General features: G+C 41.6%; 2 protein-coding genes across 3 annotated transcripts in view; both read right to left on the bottom strand.

The window, feature by feature from the left end:
- Positions 1–5,977, bottom strand: part of WFDC11 (WAP four-disulfide core domain 11) — a 17,469-nt gene extending 11,492 nt beyond the window's left edge. Inside the window, exons 1-2 of one of the 2 annotated variants that reach the window (XM_017878064.1) lie at positions 5,889–5,977; positions 2,454–2,536 (exon numbers count right to left, since the gene is read on the bottom strand). Coding sequence is in view for 1 of the 2 variants with exons in the window: in XM_017878063.1 (XP_017733552.1) it covers positions 2,454–2,536; positions 5,885–5,918 (117 nt within the window). In the remaining variant the exon portion in view is untranslated. Of the gene's footprint in view, positions 1–2,453; positions 2,537–5,884 lie in introns of both variants that reach the window. The other variant, XM_017878063.1, reaches the window with a different exon arrangement.
- A 7,334-nt stretch (positions 5,978–13,311) lies between these two features.
- Positions 13,312–23,067, bottom strand: part of WFDC10B (WAP four-disulfide core domain 10B) — a 13,051-nt gene continuing 3,295 nt past the window's right edge. Inside the window, exons 3-4 of the mRNA XM_017877956.1 lie at positions 14,608–14,761; positions 13,312–13,611 (exon numbers count right to left, since the gene is read on the bottom strand). Of these exons, the coding sequence (XP_017733445.1) occupies positions 13,481–13,611; positions 14,608–14,698 (222 nt within the window). The 5' untranslated portion in view covers positions 14,699–14,761 and the 3' untranslated portion in view covers positions 13,312–13,480. The remainder of the gene's footprint in view (positions 13,612–14,607; positions 14,762–23,067) is intronic.

Raw genomic sequence — 23,067 nt, 5'->3', positions numbered from 1 at the left:
TGAGGGCTCTTTTTTGGTTCCATATGAACTTTAAAGTAGTTTGTTCCAATTCTGTGAAGAAAGTCATTGGTAGCTTGATGGGGATTACATTGAATCTATAAATTACCTTGGGAAGTATGGCCATTTTCATGATGTTAGTTCTTCCTATCCATAAGCATGGAATGTTCTTCCATTTGTTTGTGTCCTCTTTTATTTCATTGAGCAGTGGTTTGTAGTTCTCCTTGAAGAGGTTCTTCACATCCCTTGTAAGGTGGATTCCTAGGTATTTTATTCTCCTTGTAGAAATTGTGAATGGGAGTTCACTCATGATTTGGCTCTCTGTTTGTCTGTTATTGGTGTATAGGAATGCTTGTGATTTTTGCACATCAATTTTGTATCCTGAGACTTTGCTGAAGTTGCTTATCAGCTTAAGGAGATTTAGGGCTGAGATGATAGGGTTTTCTAAATATACAATCATGTCATCTGCAAACAGAGACAACTTGACTTCCTCTTTTCCTAATTGAATACCCTTTATTTCTTTCTCTTGCCTGATTGCCCTGGCCAGAACCTCCAATACTATGTTGAATAGGAGTGGTGAGAGAGGGCATCCCTGTCTTGTGCTGGTTTTCAAAGGGAATGCTTCCAGTTTTTGCCCATTCAGTATGATATTGGCTGTGGGTCTGTCATAAATAGCTCTTTTTATTTTGAGATACGTTCCATCAATACCGAATTGATTGAGAGTTTTTAGCATGAAGGGCTGTTGAATTTTGTCTAAGGCCTTTTCTAAATCTATTGAAATAATCGTGTGGTTTTTGTTGTTGGTTCTGTTTATGTGATGGATTACATTTGTTGATTTGCAAATGTTGAACCAGCCTTGCATCTCAGGGATGAAGCCAACTTGATCATGGTGGATAAGCTTTTTGATGTGCTGCTGGATTCGGTTTGCCAGTATTTTATTGAGGATTTTCACATTGATGTTCATCAGGGATATTGGTCTAAAATTTTTTTGATGTCGATGCTATTCCTTTCTGCTTGTTAATTTTCCTTCTAACAGTCAGGTCCCTCAGCTGCAGGTCTGTTGGAGTTTGCTGGAGGTACACTCCAGACCCTGTTTGCCTGGGTATCACCAGCAGAGGCTGCAGAACAGCAAATATTGCTGCCTGATCCTTCCTCTGGCAGCTTCGTCCCAGAGGGGCACTCAACCATATGAGGTGTCTGTCAGCCCCTACTGGGAGGTGACTCCCAGTTAGGCTACACAGGGGTCAGGGACCCACTTGAGGAGGCAGTCTGTCCGTTCTCAGAACCCAAACGCCGTGCTGGGAAAACCACTGCTCTCTTCAGAGCTATCAGACAAGGACATTTAGGTCTGCAGAAGTTGTTTGTTGCCTTTTGTTCAGATATGCCCTGCCCACAGAGTTGGAGACTATAGAGGCCTAGGCCTCGCTGAGCTGTGGTGGGCTCCACCTAGTTCGAGCTTCCCGGCCGCTTCATTTACCTACTCAAGCCTCAGCAATGGTGGATGCCCCTCCCCCAGCCAGGCTACCGCCTCACAGTTCGATCTCAGACTGCTGTACTTGCAGTGAGCAAGGCTCTGTGGGCGTGGGACCCACTGAGCCAGGCCCAGAAAAGAATCTCTTTGTCTGCAGGTTGCTAAGACCTTGGGAAAAGCACAGTATTTGGGTGGGAGTGTCCTGATTTTCCAGGTACAGTCTGTCACGGCTTCCCTTGGCTAGTAAAGGGAAATCCCCCTACCTCTTGTGCTTCCTGGGTGAGGCGACACCCCCACTCTGCTTTGGCTCATCCTCCATAGGCTGCACCCACTGTCCAACCAGTCCCAATAAGATGAACCAGGTACCTCAGTTGGAAATGCAGAAATCACCCATCTTCTGCATCAATCATGCTGGGAGCTGCAGACCAGAGCTGTTCCTATTCGGCCATCTTGGAGCCGCCTCCTCCATGAGTATTTCTTAACAACCTGAGCATTATCTTACATGATCATACTACAGTTATCAACTTTGTTAAATTTAACCTTGATCAAACATACTTTTATCTGTTCTATCATGAGTATTAAATGTTATCACTTCACCCAATAATGTCCTTTGTCTTTTATGAAGTTCAAATTTTGGAAGAATACAGCCAACTTTTTCTTCGAACTGAATAGTCCTCAATTGGGGTTTATCTGAGATTTCCTTAAGATTAGATATAAGTTATGTATTCTCGGTGGGAATAGCATCTGGGTGATGCTGTGTCCTTCTCAGGATATCACATATGGAGGCACACAATGTCTATCCATGTTATCTTTCTCTGCCTCAGTTTCTCCATTTGAACAACATAAACAATAATTTATTCCATAGAGGGATAGTGTTGGCATGATGCAGGGGCATGATTTGGGCAGGGAACCCATCCAAGCAAGACAAAGGTGAAAGCTTTTACAGGCTCACACTTCCAGCCCCAGGACCTTGACCCCCACCTACCTTTGAAGATGTTGGAGTTGGAGGTGCTGATAACCTACTTGACTGGTGGCTCTTCTTCCTTGCCTCTAGGAACTGCAGAGCCCCTACACAGTGAGTAGGTGGTGAGCAGAACAAATCAATTATGCAGATCTTAGTCATGCTTCTGGTTGTGGCAATCTGTAAGTTCTGTCCCAAACCATGAGTTTGGTACATATAGAACATTGTCCCTGAATTCCTATTCAAGGAGTACTTTCTTCTTTTTGCTGCAGGCAATATAGATAGAGACAGAACACTGTGGACCTGCAGAATCCTCTCCTCCCCAACACACACACAAGTCTGGCTGATTGTGGACACTCAGACACAAGTCTGGGTGATTGGGGAGTGGAAGGAGGATCTACATATCTATTTTTTTCTAACATTGTGTGAGGACCTTCATAAAGTCTCATCCATCTTTATATTAACTTCTCCATTACTAGCACCAGCCTAACACCACCTTACCAGCAATCTCTTGTGACTTTTGTGAGGAAAAGAGAGATCTCTTCCACGAGGGCTTGGAAAATGTCACGTAACATGTAGATTTTAAATATGTAGACTTAAACTAAACTCAAATCCTACCTCCCACTTACTCTAGGAAAGTCACTAATCGTCTCTGTGCCTCAATTTCCTCTTTTTTAAAGTGAGAATAACAGTACGTTCTTCATAGGATTTTTGGGAGGATTCCATGAGTTATTTTGTGTTAAGCACTGAGACCCAATGTCTGGCATATAAGCAGTGCTATGTATGGTTTGTTAAATAAACCAATAAAACACTTATTGAAGTATTCAGAATCACCCAGCTGAACACCAAATTCACTATGAGTCAAATATTTAACAGGTATTAACCAATACTCTCAATGACCCAGTGAGTTTAGTGCTAAACATTTATATTTTGCAGATGCAGAAACTGAAGCACCGAGGCGCTAAGCAACTTGCCCAAGGCCACACAGCCAATGAGTGGTAGATACAAGATTTGAAAAGAAGTGAATCCAGAGCCAGGTGTGCAAGATGGTGAAGCCCACAGCTTTTCCTGGGCCTCAGAGCCATGATACATCTTGGGCTTATTCCCATCACCAAGAGCACTCTCTCTAGGTACCCTTACAGTGCTAGCACAGGGGCATAAAGGGAAGGGAAATTTCAGGAGCTGAGCTGACTGTGAGAGGCTCTGAGTAAGTCGTGACTGGGTCTAGGAATATTCCCAGAGTTGTTTGGTTGGGATGAGAAAGTGGGAAAGTGGGAGAGAAGCAAAGCCTGTGGATCATACTAACATTTTCTTCTCTAGTTCTATTTCCTTGCTTCTTCCCACTTTACAACACATTTTTGGCTTTGGCCTCTTCCTGGGACCCCCCCATCATTTTATATCATTGACTTCTCTCCATAGGAAAAAAAAAAAAAGGTTTCTTTTCAGGATGTCATTTTTTGCTCTTGTACTAATACAAGAGCACTAATACACAACTCATGCTTAGTGCATAAATCTTATAAAAATATGAAAATGACAATTAAATTTAAAAATCACTGATAATCTTGTCAACCTGTGCTAACATTTGTGTATATATTCTAGTAGACTTTTCTTATGTACATATATGTTTTATATAGTGGATAATCCTGTGAATATTTTATGTTTAACCTTTACAATAAATGTTTTCCTGTATTCCTAAATATTTTCAAAAATTTCATAAATTGGTAGATTCTCTGCCAATTAATCACCAGTTGTTGACAAGTTTGGTGGTTCCAGTTTTTCCCTATTGTAGAAATTCACTATTAGTTACATAATTATAACTAAATCCTTGAGTATTTATTTATTAATTCCTTGGGAAGCCTAATAAAAGTAGAAATACACATAAGTTAGAAATACACATAATTCAATCTGTCCATAAATATTACCAATTCTCTCTTCATAATGTTTAGGCTATACTTGCACCAACAAGGAAATGGTCTGGGCTGGGCACGGTGGCTCACGCCTGTAATCCTAGCACTTTGGGAGGCCAGGGCGGGCAGATCATGAGGTCAGGAGATCGAGACCATCCTGGCTAACAGGATGAATACCCCGTCTCTACTAAAAATACAAACAATTAGCTGGGCGTGGTGGCGGGCACCTGTAGTCCCAGCTACTCAGGAGGCTGAGGCAGGAGAATGGCATGAACCCAAGAGGTGGAGCTTGCAGTGATCTGAGATCACGCCACTGCACTCCAGTCTGGGTGACAGAGAAAGACTCCGTAAAAAGAAAGAAAAGAAAAGAAAAGAAATGGTCTGAAAACGTCAGACCATTTCCTTCATCTTGACCCTGACGATAGACATTCAGAGGATTCAGAGAGATGGTAAGTCAGAGGAGCCAGCAGGTTATTGACTACTCACAGTTGTCTAGTGCCACAATCGCAGGCTTTACACTCATCCGATGGAAACTTAAAACACATCTTTACAGAGGCAGATACTAAAAAATTAAAATTAAAATTAAAAAACCATCTTTATCATTTGCTAACTCCATGACCTTGGGTAACTCATTTCACTTCTGGAAAAACTCCATTTAATCACATGGAAAAATGAGAGTACAGGCATACCTCAAAGATACTACAGATTCAGTTCCAGGCCACCCTAATAAAGTGAGTTGAACAAATATTTTGGTTTCTCAGTGCATATAAACGACATGTTTATACCATACTGTAATCTACTAAGTGTGTGACAGCATTATGTATAAAAACAGTGTACATATCTTAATCCAAAAATACTTTATTGATAGAAATCAATAACAACATCTCTCAAAACCACACACTTACATGTGCTTATTAGTACATGTTCCTGTTCCTGAATGACTTTTTGGTAAACAACAAAATTAAGAAAGAAATCAAGAAGTTTTTTAAAACTAATAAGAACAAAGACACAACATACCAAAATCTCTGGGACACAATTAGAGCAGTGCTGACAGGAAAGTTTATAGCACTAAATGCCCACATCAAAAAGTTAGGAATATCTCCAATTAACCTAACATCACACCTAGAGGAACTTGAAAAACAAGAGCAAACCGACCCCAAAGCTAGTAGAAGAAAAGAAATAACCAAAATTAGAGCTGAAATGAACAAAATGGAGAAAAGGGAAACCATACAAAAGATCAATGAAACCAAAAGTTGGTTCTTTGAAGAATAAATAAGACTGGTAGACCACTAGTTAGACTAATAAGGAAGGGGAAAATCCAGATAAACACACTCAAAAATAACAAAGGGGATATTACCACTGACCCCATAAAAATACAAACAAAAATCAGAGACTATTACAAACACCACTATGCACACAAACTAGAAAACCTACACAAAATTGATAAACTAGTGGAATCATGCAAACTCCCAAGATTAAACTAGGATGAAATTGAACAGACCAATAACAAGTACCCAAATTTAATCAGTAATTTTAAAAAAAACTTACCAACCAGAAAAAGCCTTGGACCAGATGGATTCATAGCCAAATTCTACCAGATATATAAAGAAGAGCTGGTGTCAATCCTACTGAAATTATTCCAAAAAATTGAGGAGGAGGGACTCCTCCCTAATTCATTCTATGAGGTTGGCATCATTCTAACATCAAAACCTGGCAGAGACACAACAGAAAAAGAAAACTTCACACCAATATCACTGATGAACATAGATGTAAAAATCCTAAACAAAATACTAGCAAACCAAATCCAGTAGTACATCAAAAAGCTAATCCACCACATTGTTTCCTGTTGGGAGCTCCCTGCAATACACCCCCCCCCAAAAAAAACTAATTCACCACAATCAAGTAGGTTTTATCCCTGGGAAGCAAGGTTGATTCAACATATGCAAATCAATACATGTGATTCATCACATAAACCGAACTTTAAAAAAAATGGTCGCCGGGCGCGGTGGATCCACACTTTGTGAGGCCGAGACGGCGGATCAACAAGTCAGGAGATTGAGACCTATCCTGGCTACAACGGTGAACCCCGTCTCTACAAAAAAATACAAAAATAGCGGGCGCATATACTGGTGGTGGCGCCTGTAGTCCCAGTGACGCGTTGGGTATTTGAGCTGTAGGCAGGAGAATAGCGTTAAATACTCTGGTAGCGGAGCTTGCAGTGTAGCTGAGATCCAGGTCACAAGCACTCCAGCTACCGGGTGCGAGCAGATTTGAGCGAGACTCGTTCTCTATAATATATATAATGACAATAAGGTTTAAATATAAAATAGTATGTCATCTAAAATAGAGCAATAGAGGGCTTTGAAAAAATTTTTAACATTTTTCATTTAAAAACCCTCAACAAACCAGACATCAAAGGTACATACCACAAAATAATAACAGTCATCTCTGACAAACCAGACATCAAAGGTACATACCACAAAATAATAACAGTCATCTCTGACAATCCCACAGCCAACATCATACTGAATTGACAAAAGCTGGAAGCATTCCTCTTGAGAAGCGGAACAAGACAAGGATGCCCACTCTTACCACTCCTACTCAATATAGTATTGATGTCTAGCCAGAGCAATCATGCATGAGAAAGAAATAAAAGTCATCTAAATAGGAAGAGAGGAAGTCAAACTATGTCTCTTCACAGACAATATAAGTCTAGAAAACCCTGTAGTTTCTGTCCAAAAGCTTCTAGATCTGATAAACCACTTCAGCAATGGTTCAAGATACAAAATCAATGTACAAAAATCAGCAGCATTTCTAGTAGCGTTTCACTCACATGAACATGAAACACAGAGAAATACGTCCAAGTTGAGAGTCAAATCAGTCAGTACGGGAAAAACTTAGGTGGGTACTGAAAATCTTGACCTTTTGGTTGTTTGTGGGCCAGGGAAAGGCTTCATATGTGCCCCTGGGCTTGTGGATTTGGGCCTTCCTATAAATTTTGTCCCCTACAAAACTCTGGCCCCACCCGGTCTCTTCAATGTGGCATCCCAACTGATCAAAGCACTGAACAACCACCAAGATCCACATGCCAGTTGCTGCAATCAGTGCCCTACTCTTTGTCCCCAATTCACCCCAGGTTGTTCAGCCCTCTTGGTTCTCTAGTGGGATGAAACTGGAGTGGACTTAACATTAAGATTCCTAGACAAGTGGGAAGATCAAATATCCACCTCCAATTCCTTCTTCTCATCTCAGCAAATGTGGGTCTAGGGAAATTCTCTGTGAGTGGTATTATGATGGCCTGGAAGAGGGGGTGGCACAGGTTGAAATTACCATTTCTCTTACCTATCACTGCTTCTCTCAATTCTATAAGTCCAAGGGGTTTCTCCACTTCTCAAGTTCTGGTGTATTCAGGGTGGCATTCTTGTCTTTGAATAGTTTTTCATTTTATATTAGTGTCAGGAAGTGATCCTAGGAGATCTATTCTGCCATCTTGTTGACATCACTTCCCAGTTTAGTCCTGAGATATCAGGGAAAGATTAAGAAGCACATGGTTTTCCCCATCCTAGGAAAATTCTCCAGGACAGGGCAAACCAGCTCTTGCACCAGAGACACATCCACAGAGTAGCCTTTCTTGTATTGTCACTCTCTGCAGCTCATATTCTTGTTCTGGGCTGTGAGGCAGACACTAAGGACACTCTTTAGGTAATAGTGGAACCCAGAACAAAGAGAAGGCAAGCTGGCCTCAGAGAAGAGAAAATTTGTCTTAAGTTTTTGATGTCACAATTTGCATCTTTTTATAATTTGTATCCCTTAACAAATTATTGCAGGTTTCATTGTTTTAAATAGCTTTGTCTTTTAACGTTATTAAAGATATAATTTATTTACCCACTGCCATTACAGTATCAGAGTATTTTGGATTTTACAATTATTTACTTTTATCAGGGAATGTTATACTTTCATATGTTTTCCAGTCACTAATTAGTGTCCTCTTCTTCAGCTTGAAGAACTCCCTTTAACACTTCTTGCAAGGCAAGTCTAATAGTGATAAACTGTCTCAGTTCCTGTTTGTCTGAGAAAGCCTTTATCACCCCTTCATTTTTGAAAGAAAAGATTTCTGGGTATAGTATTCTTGGTTGACAGGGTTGGTTTATTCAGGATTTTTAATATAACATCCCACCTCCTTCTGGCCTACAAAGTTTCTGCTGAAAAATCTGCTGATAATCTAAGGGAGAGTTCTCTTGTGTGTAACAATTCACTATTTCCTCACTGTTTTAAAACTTTCTCTGTCTTTTTGCATGTATGGCAGGGGGAGGGTGGTGAGTATTCCAGTTTCTTCCATCCTATGGTGAAGGTGAGTGCCGGTATTTATCTCTCCTCTCTCTGCACTAAGCTGGAGAGATAATCTGTGACAAATGCCTGTATTTGTGTTCAAACTGCACCCTCTGATCCTGGAGAGATAGCTGCTTGATATGGTTAGAATCTGTGTCCTCATGCAAATCTCATGTCAAGTTGTAATCCGCAATGTTGGAGGTGGGCCTGGTGAGAGGTGATTGGATCGTGGGGGTAGATCCTTCATGAATGGTTTAACACCATCTCTTTGGTGCTGTTCTCATGATAGTGAGTGAGTTATCATGAGATGTGGTTTTTTAAAAGTATATAGTACCTCCCCCACTCCGCTCCTACTCCAGTCATGTGAAGATGCCTGCTCTGGCTTTGTCTTCTGCCATGAGTAAAATTTCCCTGAGCCCTCCTCAGAAGCAGATGCTGCTATGCTTCTTGTATAGCCCATAGAACCATGAGCCAATTAAACCTCTTTTCTTTATAAATTATGCAGTCTTGAGTATTTCTTTACAGCAATGATAGAATGGACTAATACATGCTGAAAGTGGGCCCATTGTATGCCCATGTCTTTGTTTTCTGTAGTCCCAGGCCACTTAGGAATGCAAAGTCTCATTGGGAATGCAAAGCCCCATTAGTCCCCAAAGCTAGATTGATAAGGAGACAGTCCCTTGGATGGAAACTATAGAAGTTTTTGTAGTCAGTACATGGACAAACTTCTTCCAGGAAGAATGGGTCAACTGGATTTATCACTGGGATGAACCAAAGGAAAGGGTCAGAAAGTGCTCAGCTCAAGCTCAGGATGACAGGGAGCTACTCTTTCTCCCCTTAGGTCCTCAATGCAAATTCATTAAAAGCAAGGTCATCAAGTAGCCACCAAAAGAGTAAGCAGGAAACCCCTTGCAGAGAGAAAATGGGAGCTGAGCATTTTAGTCCCTTTTCTGCACTGCTCCCAGGAGATGTAGCCCCTGGAAGTGTTATTATGCCCATTTAAAACCACCTTTTTGCCTGGGTGCAATGGCTCACACCTGTAATCCCAGCACTTTGGGAGGCTGAAGTGGGTGGATCACTTGAGGTCAGGAGTTCAAGACCATCCTGGCCAACATGGTGAAATGTTGTCTCTACTAAAAATACAAAATATTACCCAGACATGGTGGTGCATGCCTGTAGTCCCAGCTACCCAGGAGGCTGAGACAGGAGAACCGCTTGAACCCAGGAGGTGAAGGTTGCAGTGAGCCAAGATTATGCCAGTGTGCTCTAGCCTGGGTGGCAGAGCGAGACTCTGTCAAAAAAAGAAAACAAAACACTTCGTATGCGATCTGGGAAGACTTGCATATGCATAGTCCCTTCAACTCTTAGAGCTAGGAGGTTTCGGTTCAGGTGGTAGCTGCTATAAAAGTTGGGCCACTCAATGCATGGCATAAACCCCTTACAGGGAGAAACAGGGAACAGCATTTTTAAGCCCCTTTTCTGCACTGCTCGAAGATTTTGAGGCCCCCAGAAGTACATGTGCACCTATATAAATCTACCACTTCTGTCTGTGGTCTAGAGAGATTCTCATATGCCTAGTCCTCTCTGTTCCTAGAGCTGGGAGTTTTAGAGTGCAATCCTTCCAGTAGAAGCTGCAAAAGTTGAGGCATTCTACATGTGGACAAACTCTCTTCAAGAAGGAGTAACAGACCTGGAGTTATCACTGGGGTGAGCCAGGGGAAAAGGCTTGGGAAGTGCTGATCTGCTTCTGAGGCTACCAGCAAGCTATTTGCCTCTTTAACTCCCCAATGCAAGTTAATTAATGCAAGTTAATTAGAAGCCCAGACACCAAGTAGCCCCCAGAGAAAACAACCCCTCCCAGAGAAAAACAAGAAGCTGCATTTTTTAAGCCCTTCTCTGCACTGCCTCCAGAGAGTGAGACCCCTGGAAGTTCTTGTTCTGTAGCGTAAAACCACTGCTTTCCTGTAAGTCAAAAAGACTTACGTATTCCTAATCCCCTCCACTTCCAGAGTTGATTAATTGAGCCGAACCATGGGGAATTTCAGAGATAAAGTACTATATGTGAGACCCAAACCCTCCTCTCTACAGGGAGAAGTTGTGTATTAGGGATTCCTTTCCTGGTTGTATGGCAGTGTCCAAGGTGAAGTTCACGCCTGAGTGCACCTCAGCTTTTCCCACTCATTTGATGCAGATGTTTTTTCTCAGTTGCCCAGTGGGTAGGAGTCTTTCAATTGGTTTCTGACTTTTTTCAGAGAGAATCAATCAGTGAATAGTTTGTTCAGTTTGTTTCTTTGTGGGTGAAGGGAGAGTCATGAGTCTCCTATTTCAATATGTTGCTGATATCATCTAAGGGTAAGCCTTTAGACTTGGCAACAATAACTTCTGGATAGCAGACTTCCCTTGAATCTTTCACAGCATGAACATTCTAACTATTTTTATGCTAACATGCATTTCACAGTGGAAGAAATCACAATCACCAAATGCAACCTTACATTTCAAATAATCCTGTAGTTCATGAATTAGGCATCCTGAGTTTGGAATAATGCAGACTGTTAACAGAAGTAGGGGAGGGACAAACATTGCCGGTGATGACATTGGTATAGGACCATCTGTGAGCATCAAATGCAGCCAAAGTACAGAAACAAGGTAGGGGCAGATCAGTGTCATGTTGCATACATGAGATGGCAGTATCCTTCTAGAGTCTTCCCATTTACATTCACTTCGAAAAGCAACACGGCCTAGGAGATATAAAGAGAACAAACAAAGCAAAAGCAGTGGCAACCATAAGACTATGTGTTTGCTCTCAAACACAAGAGGTCTCATCTCTGATTCTTTTCAGGCTAGAACTTGACATTTTGGAAATCCAGATTTTGGAAGAATTTGCCTTTGCTTCTTCCTCTGCCTCCAAGACATTCATGTTCTTCTAAGGGTCCTCACTACCTTACTTTACACAATATGAGAGCACATAGATGTTTTCATAGAAGAGAGAGCACACAGTCATAACCAAATGGGCACTCCTTTCAGCTTTGAGTTCCCTGGGGCACTGTGAGTTGTCCAGAGAGCTCTCCGAAACACAAGTCAGGGCACCAGTGATTAGAAGAAAGCAGAACAACTGCTTCCAGTAAAATTCATAGTCTATGATGCTCATGCCAGTGACATGGGATAGGTCAACCTGACACCCATGGCATGTCTACATGGTACAGTGCACTGAACTTGAATGGGGGAGGTTATTCTCTATACGGTCCCTGACAGGTAAATTTGCCTCTCTTAATAGTGTCTCCTAGCAGTGTTTGGAGATGTCCTGAGATGACACTTGCTAAGGGAGGCTATTTGAGGAAGCACCAAATAAGATCTCTTGGAGACCATGCCCTTATAGCCCACCTACCTCTGATGATGTCTATGTTGGTGGTTGATGATGATCTCTTTTCTAAGACTCCCTTGTCCAAGAAAAGCTCTTGAGAAAGGCGAAGACAAACCTGAGATACACAGAGCCTGGTGATGCCTCAGAGGTGGCTCGCAGCCTCTGGTCTGATGCAGGAAGTTTTCTTCTCTGATGTCTCTTTCATTGAACGGCCCAGCAAGACGCACTAGATTGGAGCATAACACTGCACACCTGCCTCTGGGCATGGCCTGTCCTCCTGAAACCTCTTCACATTTGACTCCATGTTCCAATTAGCCACATGTGACCCCACCCTGGATCTAGCCCCAGGATCATTTCAGAGGAGAAACGATTGCAGAGTAAGGGAGAGTCTGTACCACAGTGGTTAATTTCCACTAACTCACAGTAGGATGACAGGCAAGATCTACTGCCACTCTGTGTCAATTACTCCTTAGCAACAGCAGCATGAACCACCTGTTCCCCCCCTTTGATGTTCCTCTTGATCAAAAGAAAAGAGAATGAGCCTCTAAGGAAGAGGGCTTGGGAAAGATAGGGACTATCCAGTTAATGGAAAGTGCTGGAGTATTCGATCCTGAGACCCAAATTGGGTCCCATTAGAGGAGTAGCCATGTTGGTGGGTGCAGGACAGGAGGAAGTTTGGGGTTGGTGCAGGCACTCACTCTCACTAGGATGCCTCTGGTCTCAGGTAATGGAGAGAACTGAGCAAAAAGTGAGCCCAGAGGAAACATTCTCTTCCAGCCACATCATATCCTCTCACTCTCTTATGGCCTTAGGCATGTCGCTGGCCTTCCTGGCACTCATTATCTTCATTGTAAAGAGAGAGCAATCTGAAGCTCAGAAAGAGACTGGGGAGCATGAGGTGGGGGTGCACCAAGGCTAAGGAGACCAAAGCAGTGCTTGAAGGCCTCCCACTCTTCACCTCGGGTTCTAACTGCCACCCATCTCATGCTTAATGGGTCCTTCTGACTCCAGGGTGAGAAATGTTCTCCTTAGCATCGGGAGATGCTGCACATGAACAGTTCCTCCCCCTGGGAGTACTGGTTCAGTGAGCAAAACAGCAAGGGGCTGTGCCTCCTGAGGGCTGGCAGGGATACATGGGCCAAAGAGGAAGAGGGAGGGTAGAGAAGCATAACCAGGGAGAGAAATCGAACACCAGGACACAAGACGAGCTGGGTACCTATGGGGGCTACTGTGGGCTCTCAATGATCACCTGTAGTGGCAGCAAAAGAGGCAGGATTCCTGGGCATTTGTTCTGGTTTATTTGACAGGGACAGGGAGTTCAGACAGCAGGGAGGGCGGCATTCCTGTTGACGTTCTTGTGCTGATGATTTGATGTCCTTGTGCTTCGGATGTGGGCACAGTCTCGGATGGAAGGGTTCAGGGAGCAGGATGCACATCCCAGCCCACTCTCCCACTCACAGGATGCTCATGCAAACGTTCCCACAGAAGGCTGAACAGCATATGTTATTTGCTTCACACTTTTGGAAATATGAACAGTGGTGGATGCATAGATCTATGCTGGGTCGCTTCTCACAGACCTTGATTCCTGAAATGGTGCAGAAGCAGGGTCAATGAAACCATGCACCTACAGAGCACCCTTCTCAAGCTTGAAGTTTCTCCATGGCCCCAGAACCAAGGCCCCCCTGACCACCACGACTCTCCTGGACTCTTCAGGGAACTTCTTTCCGGCCCATCACCAATCCTAGTGATTGGCAGTATCTTAAATCCTATCTCCCTGCCCTGCATCTCACCCCGGTAGACCTCAATGCCTGGGTTTCCCGGACTCTCACCATACACCTGCATTCAGAACTCTGTCTTCCCATTAATCATAGTGAAGTCACTCCCATAGGAGTCACCTTAGTGAGGTTGCCCCCATAGAATCTACAGTTTGACCCTGAGAGCTCAAAGAAGCCTGAGACATTTTCAAGCCCTCCCCTATTCTCCAGAATTTGCAGAGCCCAGAAAAGAAGATGAACTTGCCTTTCATCGCTCCCTCTCCTCTCCTCTCCTCTCCTCTCCTCTCCTCTCCTCACTGTCGCTGTCCCTAGTATCCCTTCCCACCACCACTCTCCTGGCTCCTTTGATGATCTACTTAACTTTGCCCTGTATATCCCAACTTTTCATTGCTCTAGGTCCTTTTTACTCTAACTTATACCCATTTCTACACCTACACCTACCCTCATAACCACTTCTAGATGTTTACTCCTCACAAATGTGCATAAATCAAAGAATAATTGTCTTGCTTTCCCATTGGATTCTCAGTCCTGGTGCACCTTTCACTATGGGATGTACCATTTGTCTCTAAGTATTGGGAGCAAACAACAAAAGATGTAGGTTCCCCCTTCATTCCCACTACTAATCCCAAGGCCAGGTAAAGGGGTTGCAGGGCCATGGTTTGGGACAGTCCAGAGTCTGCACAGCATTGTGGCCAGAGCTGGATATGCAGAAAGGTTCCAACGCCTAGGTCCTACTCAGACTGGACATATCTCCTCCATTCCCCCTACCCAACTCCCCCTCACCCATCCAGCAGCCCATCACCTACTCTGCATCCTCATCTTGTCATGGTATCCTCCCTGAGCCTGAAGCAGCAGCACACAGAGAACCAGGACAGGCAGCAGAGTCTGGGGTGCCATGACTCTGACCAGAACGTGAGCCCTAAGTCTGGCCAGGCAGCACAGACTTCCCTGCAGAGCTGCCTGTGGAGAGGGAAGGAAAGAAAGAAGGAATGATCTTCAGCTCCTCGCTGCCTCCACTGGCCAAGTCAGGGCAGAGCAAGAGTCCTTGCTTCCTGCCTTTGCCTTCTCTTAGCCCTGTCCTTCTCCATACAGGATAGGGCTTCTGCAGGAATGATGCCTCTTCTCACATAACCAGTCCTGTGTTCTTGCTAACAGAGTTTTTCTTTTCTGAAAGGTACTATTTATTTCTGCTTTCTAGTTGCAAAATGCTTTACAGAAAAAAAGAAAAGAAAAAATATCATTTTTTAAAAGGTGCTTACAATTAACCCATATTTTATTACATTCTCTTTTAGTTCTTCTGTAAACCATCTTTTATTTTCTCATTTTTAGATCACCTATTTTTTGTTACCTACCTTCTGCCACCTTTATTTAGTCATGCAAATATTTACAATGTCATTATTTCTCAAAAAGAAATGACATAAGTTTTTTTGGGGGGTTGAGGGTAGATACAGATAGACACTCCAATTTCCATGGTTGTGAATGCAGAAATCATATCATGAGCCCCTTTAAGAGGTGACTATTTGCATATAATGGATGTGTTCATTATAAATTCCTTTTTTTTCTTTTAGACAGAGTCTCACTCCACACCAGGCTGGAGTGTAGTGGCGTGATCTTGGCTCACTGCAACCTCCACCTTCCAAGTTCAAGCAATTCACACCTCAGCTTCCTGAGTAGCTGGGATTACAGGCACGTGCCATCACACCCAGATAATTTTTGTATTTTTAGTAGAGATGGGTTTCCGCCATGTTGGTCAGGCTCATCTCGAACTCCTGATCTCAATTGATCTGCCCATCTCAACCTCCCAAAGTGTTGGGATTACAGGCGTGAGCCACCACACTTGACCTAATTATAAATTATTCTTAACAATTCATTACACAAAACCCTATATGATTGAGCTATATTTTTAATATTATTTTAAGTTCTGGGGTAAATGTGCAGGATGTGCAGGTTTGTTGCATGTGCCATAGGGGTTTACTACACCTGTCAACCCATCACCTAGGTATCAAGCCCAGCATGCATTAGCTATTTATCCTGATGCTCTCCCTCCCTTGACAGGCCCCAAGGTGTGTTGTTTCCCTCCCTGTGTCCATGTGTTCTCATTGTTCAGCTCCCACTTATAAGTGAGAACATGGAGTGTTTGGTTTTCTGTTCCTTCATTAGTTTGCTGAGGATAATGGCTTCCAGTTCCAGCCATGTCTCTGCAAAGAACATGATCTCATTCCTTTTTATGGCCACATAGTATTCCATGGTGTATATTTACCACATTTTCTTTATCCAGTCTATCATTGATGGGCATTTGGGTTAATTTCATGTCTTTGCTATTGTGAATAGTGCTGCAATGAACATACGCATGTACGTGTCTTCATAACAGAATGATTCTATTCCTTTGGGTATATACCCAGTAATGGGGTTGCTGGGTCAAATGGTATTTCTGGTTCTAAATCTCTGAGGAATCATCACATTGTCTTCCACAATGGTTGAACTAATTTACATTCCTACCAACAGCGTGAAAGCATTCCTATTTCTCTACAACCTCACCAGCATCTGTAGTTTCTTGACTTTTTAATAACCTCCATTGTGACTGGCATGAGATGGTATCTCATCATGGTTTTGATTTGCATTACTCTGATGTTGAGCTTTTCTTCATGTTTATTGGCTGCATATATGTCTTCTTTTGAGATGTGTCTGTTCGTGTCCTTTGCCCACTTTTTAATGGGATTGTTTGTTTTTTCTTATAAATTTAAGTTCCTTGTAGACTCTGGATACTCGACCTTTGTCAGGTGGATAGATTGCAAACATTTTCTCCCATTTTGTAGGTTGTCTGTTCACTCTGATGATAGTTTATTTTGCTGTACAGAAGCTCTTTAGTTTAATTAGATCCCATTTGCCAATTTTTGCTTTTGTTGCAATTGCTTTTGGTGATTTTGTCATGAAATCCTTGCCCATGCCTATGTCCTGAATGGTATTGCCCAGATTTTCTTCTAGAGTTTTTATAGTTTGGGGTTTTATATTTAAGCCTTTAATGCATCTTGAGTTAATTTTTGTATAAGGTGTAAGGAAGAGACCCAGTTTCAATTTTCTGTATATGGCAAATAGTAGCAAAAAGAGCTGTGATTATTATATTAGAGTCAAACAAAATACACATTGTGTCAAATATTGTTAAAAGAACCAAAATCATGATTATATATTGATAAAAGGGTCAATTCATCAAAAGATATAAAATTATAAACATATACACACCAAGCAATAAAGCTTCAAAATATACGAAGCAAACACTGACAGGATTGAAGGGAGACACAGCACTACAGTAATAGTTGGAGAGTTCAATATCCCATCATGGCATAATAAGAAATATATTTGATCTTTGTCCCCAGTTCCTGGCACAAGGTTCCTAAAACTCTTGGAATTTCCTGAGTGATAGGTGTGTCTTTTGTTATTCATAAGGAGCCCCTTTTGATTCCACCTGAGTTTCTGCTAATGAGGTTACTTGGAGTGGGGCCCCTAGGTAGCCTCAGATTGGAACTGGTCACCAGAAAGATCAAGTGATTAGAGGGTTGGAACTTTTAGACCCCACCCACTCTCCTCCAGGAAGTTAAATAAGGAAGGAGTTGAAGCTCTATAAAACTCTTAAACAATAAGATTTGATAAGCTTCTGAATTGGTGAACACATCCATGTGCCAGAAGGGTGGCACACCCAACTCACAAGGACAGAAATTCCTGTGCTTGGAACCTTTCTGAAGCTCACCCTACTTACTTCATCTGGCTATTCATTTGTATCCTTTATAATAAACTGATAAACTTTAAGTAAAGTGTTTCCTGAGTTCTGTGGGCTGTTCCAGCAAATTATCAAACTTTCAGATGGGATTGTGGGAGCCCCTGATTTATAGCCAGTAGATCAAAAGTGCAGGAGACCCAAGACTTGCCACTGGCACCTGAAGTTGGGAGTAGTCTTGTGAAATCAAGCCTATAAGCTGTGGGGTCTGCACTAACTTCAAGTAGTTAGTGTCAGAATTAAATTAAATTTTGGAACACCCAGTTGGTGCCCAGAGATAGGAGAATTGGTTGTTGGTGTTGGAAAGCATTCCAGGCCCTCTTTCAATAATGAATAGAATATGTAGACAGAAAATCAATAAGGAAATAGGGTACTAAACAACACTAGAAACCTAAGACAGACCTAAGACAAGAAGGGAATGCATATTCTTCTCAAGCACATATGGAACATTCTCCAGGATAAACTACATGTTAGGCCACAAAACAAGCCTAAATAAATTTTAAAAGATTGAAATTATACAGGCCAGGCGCGGTGGCTCACGCCTGTAATCCCAGCACCTTGGGAGGCTGAGGCGGGTGGATCACAAGGTCAAGAGATCGAGACCATCCTGGCCAACACGGTAAAATCCCGTCTCTACTAAAATACAAAATTAGGCTGGTGTGGTGGCAGACGCCTGTAATCCCAGCTGCTGAGGAGGCTGAGGCAGGAGAATCGTTTGGAGGCAGGAGAATCACTTGAACTCAGGAAGCAGAGGTTGCAGTGAGCTGAGATCGCACCACTGCACTCCAGCCTGGTGACAGAGCAAGACTCTGTCTCAAAAAAAAAAAAAAAAAGATTGAAATTATACAAACTATCTTCTCCAGCCACAATGGAACAAAGCTGAAATCAATAAGAGAAGGAAAACTGGAAAATTCTCAAAAATGTGAAATTAATACACTCTTAAACAACCAATGAGTCAAAGAATAAATCACAACGGAAATTAGAAAACACTTTGAGCCAGGCATGTTGACTCACGCCTGTAATCCCAGCACTTTGAGAGGCTGAGGTGGGTGGATCACTTGAGCCCAGGAATTCAAGACCAGCCTGGGCAACATAACAAGACCCTGTCTCTACAAAAAACTAACTGGGCATGGTGGTATGCACCTGTAGTCCCAACTACTTAGAAAAAAACTTTCGAATGAATGAAAGCAAAAACACAAAACACAACATACAAAAACTTATGAGATGCAGTAAAAGTCGTTCCCAGGGTAGAAAATCTATAACTGTGAATACTTACATTAAAAAAGAAAGATCTCAGCCAGGTGCGGTGGCTCACACCTGTAATCCCAGCACTTTGGGAGGCTGAGGCAGATGGGTCATGAGGTCAGGAGATCGAGACCATCCTGGCTAACATGGTGAAACCCCATCTCTACTAAAAATACAAAAAATTAGCCGGGCATGGTGGTACAAGCCTTGTAGTCCTAGCTACTCAGGAGTCTGAGGCAGGAGAATCGCTTGAACCCAGGAGGCAGAGGTTGCAGCGAGCCAAGATCATGCCACTGCACTCCAGCCTAGGCAACAGAGTGAGATTCTGTCTCAAAAAAAAAAAAAATCTCAAATCAACAACCTAACTTTACATCATATGAAACTAGAAAGAGAAGAACAAACTACACCCAAAGCTAGCAGAAGGAAGGAAATAATAAACATTTGAAAACAGACAAATGAAATAGGAAATACAAAACCAATAAAAAGAATCAACAAGACCAAAACTTGGTTTTTTTAAAAGAGCAATAAAATTGAAAATCTTTAGCTAGATTGACTAAGAAGAAAAGAGAAAAGACACAAATAACTAATATCAGAAATTAGAGTGGGACATCACCACCAACCTTACAGAACTAAAAATAAATTATAAGAGAATACTATAACAATTTTACACCAACAAATTAGATAACCTGGAGGAAATGGACAAATTCCTAGAAACTCACAAATCACCAAAACTGACTTGAGAAGGAATAGAAAATATTAACAGACCTATAACAAATAAAGAGATAGAATCAATAATTTTTGAAAAACACACACAACTCTCTTCAACAAACGAATGCCTAGGGCTAGATGACTTCACTGATAAAATCTATACTAAACTTTTTTTGATCAACACCAATCCTTCTCAAAGTTTTCCAATCTTAATTGATACAGAAAAAGCATTTCACAAAATTCACCACCCTTCTATGATTAAAAAAAAATTCAAAAAACTAGGAAATAAAGGACTTCCTTAACATGATTAAAGGCACCTATAAAAAACTATATACAATGATCATTATACTCAATTGTGAAAGATCAAAGTCTTTCTCCCAAGATCAGAAATAAGACAATGATGCATCTTTCACCACCGCGAGTCAACACTGTAATGGAGTTCTAACCAAAGCAATTAAGTAATAAAAAGAAATAAAAGTCATCCAAATTGGGAAGAAAGTAAAACTATCTCAGCTGTTTTTGTAAACACCAGCAATGGGCAATCCAAAAGGAAATTAAGGAAACAACTTGATTTATAACAGGCTATGAAAGGATAAAATACCTAGAAGTGAATTTAACCATAGAGGTAAAAGACTTGTTTACCACAAAATACAGAACATTGCTGAAAGAAATTATAGAAGACCTCAAGAAATAGAAAGACATTCCATCTTTTTTTTTTTTTGAGACAGGGTCTGGCTCTGTCACCCAGGCTGGAGTGCAGTGGCGTGATCTTGGCTCACTGCAACCTCCACCTCCCAGGTGCTGGGACTGTAGGCGCATGCCACTACGCCCAGCCAATTTTTGTATTTTCTGTAGAGACAGGGTTTTGCCATGTTGCCCAGGCTGATCTCGAACTCCTGAGCTCAAGCAAACCACCTGCCTTGGCCTCTCAAAGTGCTGGGATTACAGGTGTGAGCCACCACACCTAGCCATCCCATATTCTGTATTGGAAGACTTAAAATTATTAAGACAGCATTACAATGCAATTCCAATCAAGTTCCAACATAATTTTTTTTTTTTTTTTTTTTTTTTTTTTGAGATGGAGTCTCATTCTGTCACCCAGGCTGGAGTGCAGTGGCGGAAGCTCAGCTCAATGCAACCTCCGCCTCCCAGGTTCAAGCAATTCTCCTGCTTCAGCCTCCTGAGTAGAGGGACTACCAGCATGCGCCACCACTCCTGGCTAATTTTTATATTTTTAGTAGAGATGGGGTTTCACTCTGTTGGCCAGGCTGGTCTCAAACTCCTGGTCTCAGGTGATCCACCTGCCTCGGCCTCCCAAAGTGCTGGGATTATAGGCGTGAGCCACCACGCCTGGCCAGATTTTTCTTTATTTGAGAAATAGAAAAGCTGATCCTTAAGTTACAAAACTGCAAGAGGCTTGAATAGCCAAAGCAATCTTGAAAAGGTAGAATTCACACTTCCTGATTCAAAAATAAGCCAATGATTTAAATATAAAAGCTACAAAATTATTAGAAGAAATACAGAAGTAAATCTTCATGACTTTGGATCGGGCAATGGATTCTTAGAAAAGACACCAAAAGCACAGTGACAAAAGAAAAAAAATCTGACTTCATCAAAGTTAAAAACTTTTGTGCCTCAAATGACTATCAAAAAAGTGAAAAGACAGCCTACGGAATGGGAGAAAATATTTGAAAAAATCATCTATCTGATAAGAGTGTCCAGAATATATTAAAGAACTCTTACAATTCAAGGGAAAAAAAAACCTAATTACAAAATGGGCAAAGGACTTGAATATACATTTCTTCAAAGAAGATACAAAATGACCAACAAGCACATGAAAATATGCTCAACACATTAGGGAAATGCAAATGAAACCACAATGAAATACCACTTTACACCTGCTTGGATGGCTGTAATAAAAAACAAAAGCAGATCCTTTTGTAGTTTATAAGCGTGATGATTGGGGTTTCATGTGCGTGTGTGAAATGTGCCTTGTTATGACCTCATTGGAACATTACCCCTTTGACTTGAAAATTCAAAAAAAGACATAAGCAAGGATGGCAAGGATGTGGAAAAACTGAAATCCTCATACCTGCTGGTAGGAGTGTAAAATGGTGCAATGGCTTTGGAAAACAGTTTTCTGTTCCTCAGAAAGTTAACAGAGACACCATATGACCCAGCAATGCCACTCCTAGGTACATAACCAGGAGAACTGGAAACATACGTACGGAAAAATTGGTACTAATGTTCATAGCAGCATTATTCATAACCAACAAAAAGGAGAAAAAACCCGAATGCTCATCAACTGACAAACAGATGAGCAAAAGGTCAATATTAATGCAATGGAATCTTATTTATCCATTTAAAAAACAGAGTTCTGATGCATGCTATAACAGAGATGACTCTTGAGCATATAAAGTGAAAGAAACCAGAAACAGAAGGAAACACATTGTATGATTCCATTTATATGAGAGACCCAGAGTCAGCAAATCCATAGAGACAGAGAATAGATTAAGGGTTGCTTAGGTCTGGGGCACAAACATATGGACAATAAGGTGGAAATGGGGAGTAACTACTAATAGATATGGAGTTTCTTTTAGGGGTAATGACAGTGTTTTGGAATGACTGGTGATTTTTGCACAATTAAGTAGTGGTTGTATTGTCAGTGTTCTAAAAACAACTGAACTGTAAACTTTAAAAAGATGAACTTTATGATATGTGAATTAGATCTCAATAAAGCTGTTATTCTTCAAAAAAAGTTAATTTCCTTTTTATTGCCAGAGTATTCCATGGTATGTCTATAACACAGTTTGTTTAATCATTCATCCACTGAAGGACATTTGGTTTTATTTGCTTGTTTCCAGTTTGGGGCTATTATGAATAAAGCTGAAATAAAACAATACTTTTTTTTTTTTTTTTTGAGACAGGGTCTTGCTCTGTTGCCCAGGCTGGAGTGCAGTGATACAATCTCGGCTTACTGCAACCTCTGCCTCCTGGGTTGAAGTGATTCCCCTGCCTCAGCTCCCCGAGTAGCTGGGACTACAGGCATGTGCCACCACGCTTGACTAATTTTTGTATTTTCAGTAGAGACGGGGTTTTACCATGTTGGCCAGGCTGGTCTCGAACTCTTGACCTCAGGTGATCCTCTTGCTTCGGCCTCCCAAAGTGTTGGGATTATAGGCATAAGCCACCGTGCCCAGCCCAAAACAATACTGTTTTAAAACACACGAACAACTCTTATTTTAATGTTGAATCCTCCTAATTCAAGAATTCTGGGAATTTACGTGTTAAACTCTTGTAATGAAAAATGATCATGCTTCAATTAGCAGTTTCTTCCCTTAAATTATTTTTACTAATAGAGACTGTAAGACTCCATTCTTTTTTTCCTTCACTTTACTAGAGCTCATATAGCCTTAAAGGCAAGATTTATGATATAACCAGGTACTTCTCCATGTCCCATACTGGAGCAACCCTTCTCTGCTTGTCCAGTATCAGAGGCCAATGTTTCTCTATGGAAGGGCCTTTCTTACATGCTGAAATT

This window comes from Rhinopithecus bieti, unplaced genomic scaffold (assembly GCF_001698545.2).
Source record: "Rhinopithecus bieti isolate Rb0 unplaced genomic scaffold, ASM169854v2 scaffold_10347, whole genome shotgun sequence".
NCBI classification, from domain to species: domain Eukaryota; kingdom Metazoa; phylum Chordata; class Mammalia; order Primates; family Cercopithecidae; genus Rhinopithecus; species Rhinopithecus bieti.
Note: the sequence above shows the minus strand (reverse complement) of the source record. Positions and strands in the feature narration are given on the sequence as shown.